Genomic DNA, 13,565 nt, shown 5'->3' on the forward strand with positions numbered 1-13,565 from the left:
TACGAAGCTATTTGCTGCATGACTTTAACAATTAAAAATGAAGTTGATAGCACTTGGTCTTACTTCGAACAGAAAAGACACATTTGTCAAAGCATGCAAAGTCAAAATATGAGGAGTAGTGTACAGTGTCAGGAAACCCTATGTGTTAGCAGAGCCCAGAAGGGGGGAACAGAAGGGGACTGATCCACTTTAGTGGTGATGATACAGTCTGGATCCGGGGCACCCAACACATCCAGGCGGCATGCAGCCATGATCCTCCTGTTGACATTTTGGTTGCCATACCATCTCATCACTGCACGACAGTTTTCCAGCCTATGCGTACCACCTTAAAAGTTCCCAAGATCAGCCTCATAACTGCACTCAACTCCAGCACTAAGAAAGCAAGTTATCACCTGTTGTCATGAAACCAAAGAGATTTTCTTGTACACTTCTTTCTACTTCTCAAAATCCCTACACCTTCTAGAAAACTGATTGTCCCCTGTAATTCAGGATATCTGACCATGCCATGCACATATTCAACAGCTGTATAGTTAAAAATACCTGGAGCAGAGATACATAAAGATTTTTCAGGGTGGAGATAATTTAAAACAAAGTTTATAACAGCCACAGGTGCAGAAGGGCAAGAACACACCCAACAAGTTTAGTATTTAACATGGAAACATGCCACATCTGATCACTCTTTGCTGTTCAGTAGAAAGACAGTCTTGATGACAGAAGAACCAGACAAGAGCCATGTCTGATGCCTTCTCCCTTTATGGCACTTGAGTGCTAATTAAGTACATCAACACAGTAACCATCAAAATACCACTTAAGGTAAAATTACTATTTATACAGGACTCAAAACTGGAAATGGATTTTGAACTAAACTACAAACAACTTAAAAATATTAGACAAGTGAAAGGCATTTGTACAAACTTTTCCTTGGTAAAAGACCCTCCCTAAGAACAACTGGATTATTCCCATCAGTTTTAAAAGGTAGATACTTAGATGCCTCCTCCGTAAACAGAAAAAAAAAAAAAAAGAAAAAAGAGTAATTTTGCTTTTTCAGTAAGATGAACAGAAAAATTGTCAAATTTAACATAAGCAAGTGTAAAGAAGCATTTATAGCACTGGACAATTTTCTCCTTAGGTTTAATGATATGAAAATATCACGGTAAGATATATTAGATAATTCTGTTTTGCAAAGAATTAATTTCACTTCAAAAGAGGCAGGAATGTCTAAATCTCTTTGATTATACTTTATGGGAGTTACACTAAGCAATCCTTGGAAGTTACTAAAAAGGTAAGTTACTAAAAAGAAGCAAAGCGTAACATCTCCGTAACACTTGCGTAGTTTAGATGAGAAAATACCTGCAGCTCAGCAGACTCTGAATTTCAGAAGTTACATGTAGAATACCACATCTAGCTGCTTTGTAGACTTCTTCATTGTAAGTGACTAATAAATAGGTGCATATTCAGTATTACATTTAGAAAATTTGCAGAGAAAACAGGACGCAAACACAGAATAAATATAAAAGGTTAAATAAAAGGTTTGAGAAGCAATATCTCATAGCAGAAGACAACTACTGCATGTCAGTCACACATCAAGCGAGATAGAGGTCCCAGAGAAGAGAATCATATTTAGAAAGATGATGACTAATCCGAAGACACGACCGTGCTGCAGCCCAATAGAGCACTTACATGGGGAGCCCAGTCAGGAAATCAAACAAGCTGAAAGCCAACCTGATTGCACAGTTACCTTTTAGCTGTACATGTTCCATTCTCTGCCCTGTCCCTTTGCAAGGTCACAAAAAAGGCAGTGCCAGCAGCAGGGAGTCCAGGGTAGGGCAGAATTGCTCCTTCAAACAAAGCAGCTCAATCCAGGCTGAAGCACCCACACAACCACAGCCTGAGGATGTAGTTTTTCATTATAGCCGAGTTGGCTGAACTGTGACCCCACTTTCTCCAACTCTCTCATGACTTGATGTCTTCTGTAGGGGTAGGTTTGAGGTTTTTTTGTGGTTTTGGTTTTTGCATCAGTTCATCTCACTAAAGCAGGTAACCATGGCTACAGACAACTGTTAGTGCACTGCAGCAGTAGGAAGGAGACAGAACACGCAGTGCAAGGGCACAGACCAAAAGAAATGCTAGAGTGAATAAGAACAGACAGCAGAACCTACTCAAACAAAAAAGGCTTTCAAAAGCATACTAAAAAAAAAAGATAATCCAAAAGGTCTTCCAGTGAAAAAAATCATCTTGTTACAAATACAACTGACATATTCTAACCATTTCAATAGTAACTAGCCTCCTGTACGATCACAGTAAAACCAAGTCAATGCAGAAAACTCACCTTGACAAAATTGTCAGGGAACATGCCCCTTTTGCCATTTAGTTCTCCTTCTAACCATCCTTCTTCTTCCAGTTTTTTCACATTCCTGATGATTTCCCCAACTCGGATCGTTAACTCATCGTCATGCACTGCATCATAATCATATTCCACAATATAGTCCACTATAAAGAAAAAAACAAAACAAAACAAAAAAACACAGTGAATGCAACTCAGACATGGAAATGCAACGTGAAAGCCATGCGTGTACAAAAAGGCAGACCTAACAACAAATGCAAAGAACAAGTGTGTCATTTGTGAACTGTAGTGTTTCCAGCCATTTTGGAGAGGGGAAAAAAACTGGACAGTCACCTATTAGTATAAAGTAAATTTAGGAATATGACACCAGGTCATATTTCAGTGGTGGTAGGTAGGTTTTTGCACATGTGTGGTGGAAGGGATTGCTGGCAGTAGTTTTTGTCCCCCATCCCACCAAGTCCCAATCCAAAATATACCAATTATGAATCACTCCCCACAGGGCAAGCGTTTGTTACTCAATGCATGTTTGGGGCCAAGGAGGGAGAAAGGTTCAAATTGTGCATGTATGGTGTGTACATGCAACACTTGGTCAATTCTTATACTTGCATCTGCTATTGTATCTGCAAAAAACTGATTGCTGCACACACAATATTTTTGCAAGTTTGATCCAGGAAACGTAATACAGCCAGAAGGTGCACAATTGACAATATCACACAACTTAAATTCCACAGACATGTAAAAGGCACCCTCCTTCAGATTCATCTGGTTTTGTGTGAAGAAGAATAAGCACACAAGCTTTAATTTTAATATAATTAAGTTTACTCAGAGGAGCATAGCAATGTATTTACATACATATCCATCTGTTGCACAAGATCCATGAGAGTTGCTTACTGACAGCTTGAGGCTTGTTTGGCAATAAAGGCTCATTTGTTCACCAGGAAATTCTGTTTATGCCAGAAATTTCCACAAACCTGCAGCAATCAAATAATCTTCTCTCTCCCTCAAATCCAGTCAGGATGCCCAGGCACTACCACTTAACACTGTTCTCACTGAAAACCTCCCTCTCTTCTGCAGACCACAACAAAAAAGCATAAAGACAAGAGCACAACAGGGTTAAAAGACAGAAATCCTGAATGGCTGTACAAGTTTTTTCCCAGGTTACTCTTTATTCTATCAGTGCATAATAATATCCAACAATTAATTCACAAATTAAGGAATCAAATGGGGGAAAGTATTATTTCCTGGTATTGAACTTACAGCTCCTTTAAATCAATGTATAATTTTGATCAAAACTCTCCACATATCAGAAGTGCTGCTGCACGCATGTTGCAACATAGCCTTTATCCCTCTGCTGCCTAGAGATGAAGTCAGAAAAACCTTGGTAAAAAACAGAACTACAGGATGGTACCATGAATACAAAAGAAGCTAGAATGATCTGTCTGGCAAAGTATTTTCTGAATACACCTATTAACAAAGGAACCAGTCGAATATAAACATGAAGACTTAGTTTGCTTTTTTCCCTTTAAGAAAGAAAATTTGTTTTCTTCATTATGAACAGAAGTCATCAACAGAGTTATCTGCTCGTGATACACACTCTGGAACTCCTAACATTTTTTTTTTTACTGTATACATTTATTTTTGCCAAACATATTCTCTAAGCTTGCTTCAAAGCATCATATTTTCCCATTACTGCCTGCAGCAAGCATAGTAGTTTTGTCTTGCTTCTGCACTTAATTGTCTTTTGAGTGGCTGACATGAAATATTGCCCAACAGATAGGAAATTCTGGCAGCCACAGATCATAAAGACAATGGCCATTCATCACCTATAGTCTAGAAATAAAAATGTCATCTTCCAACCAACTCAACCCAACCATTTTGGAAACCTAAAAATGCATTAAAAAGTAAAAATATCCACGTCACGTATTTCTCTCATGATAAACTCTGTTTTTAAGCACATTAGCAGGTATTATATTTCAATATACACACTACAGGACAGTTTTACGAAGTTAAACATGGAAAATGGATCAGAACACAGTATCAGTCACAGTAAATGCTTACAGCATCACAGACTACAACTCAAACTGCCAAACGCCTGGTCCTTTTTCCACAGAAGTAGTAGGTAATCATACTCACACTATGTCAACATGAACTAATTATTCTGAAAGCTTCTTTATTTCCTTGAGGGAATTTTCCTATATTTGTGATTGAAATGCACAACACATTCATTTTGGTCACCTTTGCAGACTGTAAAACATGGACTCGGTCATGCCAACAACCAAAGGAGGATCTCAAGAACCTCCCAGTCATCATCCATGTGTCTCTGTGTTCCAAAGACCAATAGCAGTAAACGAACATCAGCTTTTTATGTTTGAAATTTAGGTGCTGAATTTCCTCTTTTATTTGTCAGTGATACATAATACTACCTTCACTCTCATGGATACGTACACAAAACAGATCTAAACTCTGCTTTCTCACCTGTAAAGTGGGAGGGGTCATAGGCAATGTCAAGATAGTTTCATCCCATATATTTTTTTTTTTGCATGTGATGACACGGAAACAGCAAGAAGCTACACACCTCACTATTATGTGGTCCTTAAGAGGAACACTTAACAGTTTTGCTTTTCAATATTAGCAAGTGCCACTAGATGAACTGTCCAGGTAATTCAGACTGCAACGTGATGGGCAAGAAACCATTCTACTACCGAAACAGTCCAGATAAAACAAGCCTCTGAAAGGTCTTCAAGCATAATATTCACCCAAGTAAAAAACAGTGCCCAGCGGTGACAGAAAATGTTTTTAAGGAATCACAACTCCTTATAACAACAATAATTAGGAATCATGTCAGTCCACAGCTTACACTTCTGAATGCTTGAACTAGTTCTGAATTATACAGTTCTCACTTAAAAGCTTTACTCAAGAACAGATGTGATACTAAAATCAGTCAGCAGTAAGTTGGACTGCAGTAACATAAGCTGGTCAAAACCTTCAAAAATGGCAAAGTCTCCGTTGGTAGAAGGTGCAGCAGAACACCTCAGCAACACAAACTACCAAAACCACCTATCTTACCTCCCCTCTGCTTTTTACACAGCTTTCTCAATTTCAAACCAACTCAAATCAATTATCTGTAGCTTAAAAGCCCATAATGACCAAGTCTTGGATGAAAAATAGTTTTCTCAAGCTTGAGCATGAGCACTGTGAGGTTAACCATGCTTTTCTTGCACATCCAGCAGGACCAAAGCTCACCTGAGAGGGAGACGACATTCTCCTGAGTTTTCACAGGCAGCATGGGCCATCACAAATTACCTCCTACACCGTTTGCAAAGAAGATGTCTTTATCCTAGATCTCTAAGTGGCAATCTTGTTTTGGCAAGAATTCAAATATAAAAAGAAGACGTCACTTGGTACATGCTTCCAACCAAGGAAAGAGGGAAGGAAACAAAAAAAATGACAAGCCAAATCAAAATCAGGTCAATTAGGGTATTATAGAAAATAAATTATAACAGACTGTAAGAACTGACAGAACAGATTTAGAAACACAGGACTACATTCAGTGCCCTGGTAGCAGCCAAGGGGTTGGAAGCTCTGTTCAATGAAGCATCAGAGGCAGCTGAGCCAGTGCCACCCAAAAGCACCAGCATGGTGATAATGGGAATCAGCAAAGATATATGAAGAGGAAATCATGCTTGATCAACCTGACAGCCTTCCACGATGAAATGACTACTTCACTGGATGATGGGAAAGCAGTGGACACCATCTCCCATACCATCCTCATAAACAAACTGATGGAGTACAGGCCAGATGAGTGTAAAGTGAAATGGACTGAAAACTGTCCATAATGCCAGGCTCAAAGGGTAATGATCAATGACACATAGTCCAGCTGGAAGAGAGTCACCAGTCATGCGCCCCAGGAGTCAATGCTGAACTGTTCAGTATCTTTATTAATGACCTGGATGATGGGACTGAATGCACCCTCAGCAAGTCTGCAGATGATACAAAACCACGAAGAGTGGCTGACAGACCAGATGAGTGTGCTGCTATTCAGAGGGACCTCAACAGGCTGAGGAAGTTCAGAGGGAAATGCCAAGTCCTGCCCCTTGCGAGGAACAACCAGTACAGGCTGTGGACCGCTTGGCTGGAAAGCAGCTTGGCAGAGGAAGACCTGGTGGACACCAAGTTGACATGAGCCAGCAATGCACCCCTGCAGCAAAAGAAGGCCAACGTCATCTTGGGCTGCATTAGGAAGAGTATTGCCAGCAGGTTGAGGGAGGTGATCCTCCTACTCTGCTCAGCACTGGTGAGACCCATCTGGAGTGCTGGGTCCTGTTCTGGGCTCCCCAGTACAAGACAGACACAAACATACTGGAGTGAGCCCAAAGGGCCACGAAGATGACCAAGGGACTGGAGTATCTTCATACCAGGAGAGGCTGAAAGCACTGGGAGAAGGCTCAAGGAGATCTTACTCATGAGGGCATGGAGAAGACTGAGTGGCACCCAGTGAAAGCACAAGAGAGAATGGGCACAAACTGAAACAGAACAAATTCCACTTAAACATACATATACACGCATACATATACATACAGGCACACTGCGGGAATGATCAAACAATGGAACAGTTTGTCCTGAGGGGCTGCGTAGTCAGTGATGTTCAAAACCCAACTGGACATGGTCCTGAGCAACCTGCTGTAGCTGACCCTGCTCTGAGCATAAGAGTTGGACTAGATGATCTCCAAAGGTGCCTTCCAGCCTCAGTGATTCTGTGGCTGATTCTATCCAAAGATATACCTTAGGTGGCAGCTTTCTGTCATCCAGCCATGGCAGCTTTCTAACATAATTAGAAAACTTCCCAGACAGTGCTTTTTGAAGGTTTTGACCCATTTTCAGGGGCAAGGGATCGATTAAATCAACAGTGCTAAGTAAAAAAAATATTGACTGGACATCTTTGGGGGAAAGGTGGTTCTAGCAGGCTTTAAGGGAGTGGTCTGTTCAGCTCTTGCTTTCAAGTAAGATGACAACCTGCCTAATGAAACAATAAAACAGACCAAACATGTCAAAGCCAGCCAGCCCAGTCAGTAACTACAGGCTACATTGTTCCCCATGGCAAAGACAAAAAGTATCCTATCTAACAGCACTGCCTCTTTGACAAAATAGCTCACGCTGTTAGCCAACATAGTAACGCTGCCTGCACAAGGCATTCAGTCACTGCTGGCACAGGTGGACTCTCCACTTCTCCAAAACTTACACAACCGGCTCTTCTGCCAACCACATCCCAATGCCAAAGCAGAAGCCAAGCCTCCCGATAAGTATGGCCATGTAACGCCCATCTTCACTGATTTTAAACAAAGGGAGTCTTCAGCTAGTCAGACTCTTTCTGAAGTTGGCTAACATAGGTAACTAAGGTCCTCTAGGAGCCCTACCAAAAAAAAAAAAAAAAAAAAACCCATAAATAAAGCTAGGAAAAGAGTGGAAAATATACTGAAATTCTAGCATCCCCGTGTCTTCAGTAGAAATAACCAAGTGTCAGACACTCATCCAGCAAAAAGCACAATTTTACGTTCTTGGTATTTTGTTTAGGATATTACAATACTGTCAGAATCCAGTGACCTTTCTGTAGTAGCCAGAAAAAGACACAAACCAGATATAAAATAAATCCCACAAAAAACACATTCAATAGCTTATAAAATAAAATTAAAAAATTAAAAAAATAATTTGTGGGATAACTGAAATCTTTGCATATAAATCTCAAGCTATTCAGGAAGCCTTGCTGAAACTTGCTGCAGACCTGGAGGGACAGAGTCCAACATCAAGCAGCAAGAGAAGCTTGAGTTGCATGCCATGCTCCATAAAGGTCTCTTCAGGCAGGTTTTAGGTCAGCTCAGATTCAAAGTCATTTATTGGAATGTGAACCCTGGAAAGTTGTGTGGCCTCCAAAAGCATCTTGCCAGCAGAACTGCAGTTACACTAGAAACTGAGATTTTGCTTTTCCAATTTATCGTAACAGACAGTTGCTAGATGCCCGAAACAAACTTTATTAGTATTGTTATTTCCACTTGTACATCTATCACAAAAAAACCCCAAAGTTTAGTCTCCTATAAAACCAAGCTAACATTTTTGTTATTATGTATGAATACATACACACAGAGTTACAAAGGTATTTAGTTTTATAGCAGACAGCAAGCTTACACTAGAGACAAAAGACAACAGAAGACACAATCTTATCCTTTTAACTATCAACTTTTCTTCATGACTATCTCAAAATCAGGTGTTGGACTGAAGGAGAAAGCTCCTTTCAATTGCTTTCCCCAGAAACTTTCCTACAATTTGTGAGATATAAGAGTTCCAGCTTTTTTAATAGCAATACCATAGTATACATTTGGCCACTGAAGACAGATCTTAACACTGAAAAAGTAGTGCAGGTGTTTAAATGCTGAACAATGAAAACACCTCCGTGTTAAACATAAGTAGTAGTTATAAGAATGGGGTTTTTTCCACTTCAACACCACATAATTCCCCGTACCCTGACCCGAGTCACTAATGACAACCCATGTGCTCAAATAAAGGGAACTGGTGGACTCCCCATTGCCTTTAAAATTCTAGCCCCTGCTTCCAAAACTGCCAGAGTTTTGTCCCCTGAAGCTCTCCTGGTAAGGCACATGCACAAGGTGAGCACCAGGGTTTGGCAACCAAAGCCAAATCCCTCCTGGCCAAGAGCCTCCACTGCTCTGCTGCCAGGCTCCTACTCCTGCACTCTGCATCTGCTCCGGTGATTCACTCTCCTGTTTACACAACGACCCACAGTGACCATAATAACCAATTCCTCAAAGATCAAAGTATTCTTTCGGGATACAGAGGCGAGTTTGGTCTTCCTCACACTGAGTAGGGAAGCACCTCATTTCCTACTACTGGGGAAACCGCTCTGACCACTGATCTTGTGCAAAAAGCTGCTTCCCTTCCTTTCGTGCCCCAAAACCAATAAGCATGAGAAGCAGCCTAGGGACTGAACCTTGAACAGATCAAATAGAAAGTAGGAAATACTATGTTTCTCATGGTGCACAATACAGGTACATCACCGATGGAAAGTGCGAAACCTGCACAGTTGTACTTCTAAGACATCTCAACCCAAGGATGCTGTGATCCCATCCTCTCTTCTGTATGCTTTCACATAGTTCCTTTCCCCTGCTCTGCGCTTAAATTAGTACTTATTTATACTACTGATGAATCAGATAAAGAAAACAGCCCAAGAGAAAACTATTTAGTGCCAACTTTCTGCAAGTTTATCTCCCTAAGATGGCTCACTGCAGGGTCAGAGACACAGGACTGCATCAAACCCAACTTAGATCAACATCCACATCATTGTTACAGTCCAGATCAGCAACACGCTTCTCAGTGAAGCTCCAAACCGTCCTCATTTATTGTGCTTCAGTTCCCAGTGTGGAGCAGTCTCACAGCAAGCAACCTGGATTTCTTTTCACTGAAACTAAATCAAAGACATGCAGCCCAGGAACACTCTTAATGCATGCTAATCTTTAATGGGCATTAAGTCCATGGGATAAGACTAGAACTAGGATGATACAAAAATGTCCAAAACATGCAGGTCCCTAACACCAGCAGTTTCTCCCTATGGATCCACTCATCTCGCCCCTCACCACTTGCCACTTTGCGCATAGCCGAAATCTGCCACGAAACTACATCCTAACGTAATGCACAAACAATATGAGGCCACTGGACTCCTGTCAACTCAGATGGTAGGGATGCAGTTCCAAGCTATTAAGAAACCGAAGAAGGAAAGAGTGTATTTAACCAATGGAGACCATGCAGTCCACACATATTTTACAGTAGAGTTCACCACAGCCTTCAATAAGTCAATAGTTTTAAGGCACACTATACAGAACAGCAGCCACTTAACCAAGCTGAGCCATGCAGAGCCATCACATTAATGCTGCACGTGGAGGACTTGCAGAACAGTTGCATCACGAGGATTACTGAAAGTGTTAAGCATCACAAGCAAGATGTTCTACCTTCACAGTAGCTCAAAAGGAGGTCAGACGCCTCCTGTATGGCCTCAGAAATAGCAGTGACACACAGCAGAGCCACTTCTACCTGTGCCTACTCCCAAGTGAGCCATACCAGTCATGCCAGCTCCAGTCCTGATAAACAGCTCCGTACCAAAGCAGTCACATTGCTTCCTGCTCCTGAAGCTTTGATCCCCTATATGCCAGCCAAGCAAACTGCTGCTGTCACAAGGAAAGGATGTGGCAGAGGAGGTACTCTGCAGTTCAAGATAATGCTGACCTCATATATACAAATATTAACTTAAGGTCTTGTTTTAAGCAAAGTGCCCTGAGCCATCAGGATTCTTTCATTAGTTCATAATAAAACAACATAATGCCAATGGAATTGAAAGATTTTCATGCCATTCTATGTACGTTTTCTTTTGAGCACATACAATTAAATCCCAATTTGCTGTAAGCTGATTATTCTAGTAAGACAGAACCTAAATCTGTAGAATATATTGGCTCAGGTGCTGGGCAAACAAACATTGCTTTCAGGCACTAAAGACACCTTCAACAGGAACAAATACACACTGTTGGACCCAAGCTGATTCTACATAAAACCAGCTCAGCTGTGTCCACCCAAAGTCTGGGAGCACTACAAACACCCTGCTGCCACCCAGCAGGGACTCAGTTTGGATCCCAAGAGGATTTGCTCCATTTGAAGCAACAGCCCTCATACTCACTCCAACACACCCCACATCTCAGAAGGCTCATTAGGTTTGATGCAGGATTACATGAGCTATGGCAATCGGCCACTATGCTACAGAGTCAGGCCAAATTCCCAACAAGCCTCCTTTCCACTTCCCCAGCGTAAGAGCTGATGAGACAGAGCACCATCGCCGCCTGAGCTCACATTCATGCAGCTCAGTCCTCCAGCCCCAGCCCCCCTTCCTCTATCAGATTAAAATAAATAAATAAATAAATAAAACAAAAACACCAAAAAACACCCCACCAGCTTTTTAGAAGGGAATTTAAAAATCAAAGTCTTTCCAAAGACCATAGCACTGGGTTATTAAGAAAATACATCGTTCTTCTGGAATACAGTATATCTTTTGTATTACTAGTTGCCACCAAAAAGGTGCTGGATATATGTGACAGTTTACAAGATCAGTTAAAAATTTAATGAGTACACTCCAGTGCTTACAGTGAGGGTATTTTAAGCTGTTATGAAGATAGCTTTTAGGAAAAAAAAAAAAGTCAGAATAAACACACGGGGTGGGGGGAGAAACACAACAAAACAACTTTCAAATATATTGTTTAAGTCTCACAATATCCACTATCTCATTTGGGCCTTTGCTTGCCCAAACTTCAGCACCAGCTTCCCGTTTTGATTAAACTCCCACGAGCTTCAAGGGAAAAAAATTACCATTGGAAAAGGGGAAGGAACAAGCTGTAATAAAAGGTAGTTCTGTTATTCTCCTGAAGTCTGGGGTCCCAGCACATTTTATACTTTGTAATGATAATGGAGACTTTATTGCATCCTTTCAGTATATAAAGGGGGCTTATAAGAGAGATGGAGAGAGACTTTTTACCAAGGTCTATATTGACAGGACAAGGGGCAATGGTTTTAAACTGAAAGAGGGTAGATTTACATTGGACATAAGGAAGAAATTCTTTATGATGAGGGTGGTGAGACACCGGAACAGGTTGCCCAGAGAAGTTGTGGATGCCCCATCACTGGAAGTGTTCAAGGCCAAGCTAGATGGGGCTTTGAGCAACCTGATCTAGGGAAAGACATCCCTGCAAATGGCAGGGGGGGTGGACTAGATGACCACTGAAGGTCCCTTCCAACCCAAACCATTCTGTGATTCAGACACAAAAATCTTTTAATGAGATTTTACTTAGGTGTTAGATATGCCATACAAATAAAAGAACATATCAGTAACTGGCTTTAGCATGTTCTCTTTCAGAGACATCCTGTGACTTTCACAGACTTCTTGTGATCCACAAGATCTGTCAGACCTCTCATTAAAGTTTCTCAGACTTTTGATTTTACATCTACAGTTGACACGCAACTCTGCAGAAGTTGGCCAAACTCACATTAATTTCAGCCACTGAACACTTCTCCCATAAATACCTTCTCGCTGCTATGCCATTGACATCCCAGTCATGAACTCTCAGCCAGCTCCAGTTGCTGTAAGTCAGTGATAAGGCGATCTGAGTGAGGTTTCGCTTTTTTCTTCTGTTTTTCTCTTTCCATCCTGCAGTGTCTGCTATCTTTCCTTACTCCTTTCGTAACTTGCTCTATGCTGCATCACCCCATCCTAGCACAAACATTTTCTGCTTAGAGCAACAATCTCTCTACATCAATAGCTTGCCTAAAAAAAGGAAAATAAAAACAAAAATAGCAGTCTACCCTTGAGACAGTCTAAAGCCAGGAACCTTGGTTCTGTCAGCACAGAACTGGTCCATCTGGAAGCTGGCCTGAATCTGCCTGGCATTTTTAGATTGGGCAAGTCAATGGTGCATTCTCCAAGGAATGACTCACCACCCATTTTTAATAGAAAACTATGTCTAATTTTACAGCCCAGTAAGAATGGCTGAAGTAATTAGGAAAATGAACAATTGAAAACTGTAAAAATGTACGCTTTTCCGCCCAAACTATTTCAAATAATGAGAAACTCATTGCATTCTAATAGTAACCATCTCAAACACCAGCCTCTCTAGCTGGCTCCAGAACTATTAGCAAGATACTTTGTGAAGGAAATTAAACAGTATAGCAGAAATCCTGCCCAGCAGCCTGCCCTGAAGCATTAAAGATGCAAACCATGCATGCCTCATTTTCCTACTCCAGGCTCCCATAATTTTCTACAGTGCATTCTAGTGCTTACCACTGTGTATGATAGAACACAGTTAAAAAATTAAGTTTGTCAATTTTCACCTTCCTAAATCAAATCACTTCCACACATACCCTCATAATTCTACAGCTGTATCCTGTAGATAAGTCATCATTACCAGCCAGCTGGGAAAAAAGCATTTTAGTGATATATACCTGGAGTGAGGAATGTTAAACTGACTTTGATCACATCTTCTCCAATATTATCAGAAATACTTTTTTTAAAATCAGTCGCAAACTTAATAAATGTTAAAATTGTGGGTTTGATTTACACCCTCGATTCTATGAGCAGGAATTGCCCGACTCCTCCTTTCACAGCAAGGGAAGACATGAA

General features: G+C 41.0%; 1 protein-coding gene across 1 annotated transcript in view; it reads right to left on the minus strand.

Moving 5' to 3' along the window:
- CD2AP (CD2-associated protein) overlaps positions 1-10,006 on the minus strand; it is a 65,864-nt gene extending 55,858 nt beyond the window's left edge. Inside the window, exons 1-2 of the mRNA XM_010584308.1 lie at positions 9,988-10,006; positions 2,330-2,490 (exon numbers count right to left, since the gene is read on the minus strand). Coding sequence (XP_010582610.1) covers positions 2,330-2,490; positions 9,988-10,006 — 180 coding nt within the window. The remainder of the gene's footprint in view (positions 1-2,329; positions 2,491-9,987) is intronic.
- Positions 10,007-13,565: the final 3,559 nt, after the last annotated feature.

This window comes from Haliaeetus leucocephalus, unplaced genomic scaffold (genome assembly GCF_000737465.1).
Source record: "Haliaeetus leucocephalus isolate CR32 unplaced genomic scaffold, Haliaeetus_leucocephalus-4.0 Scaffold964, whole genome shotgun sequence".
NCBI classification, from domain to species: Eukaryota; Metazoa; Chordata; class Aves; order Accipitriformes; family Accipitridae; genus Haliaeetus; species Haliaeetus leucocephalus.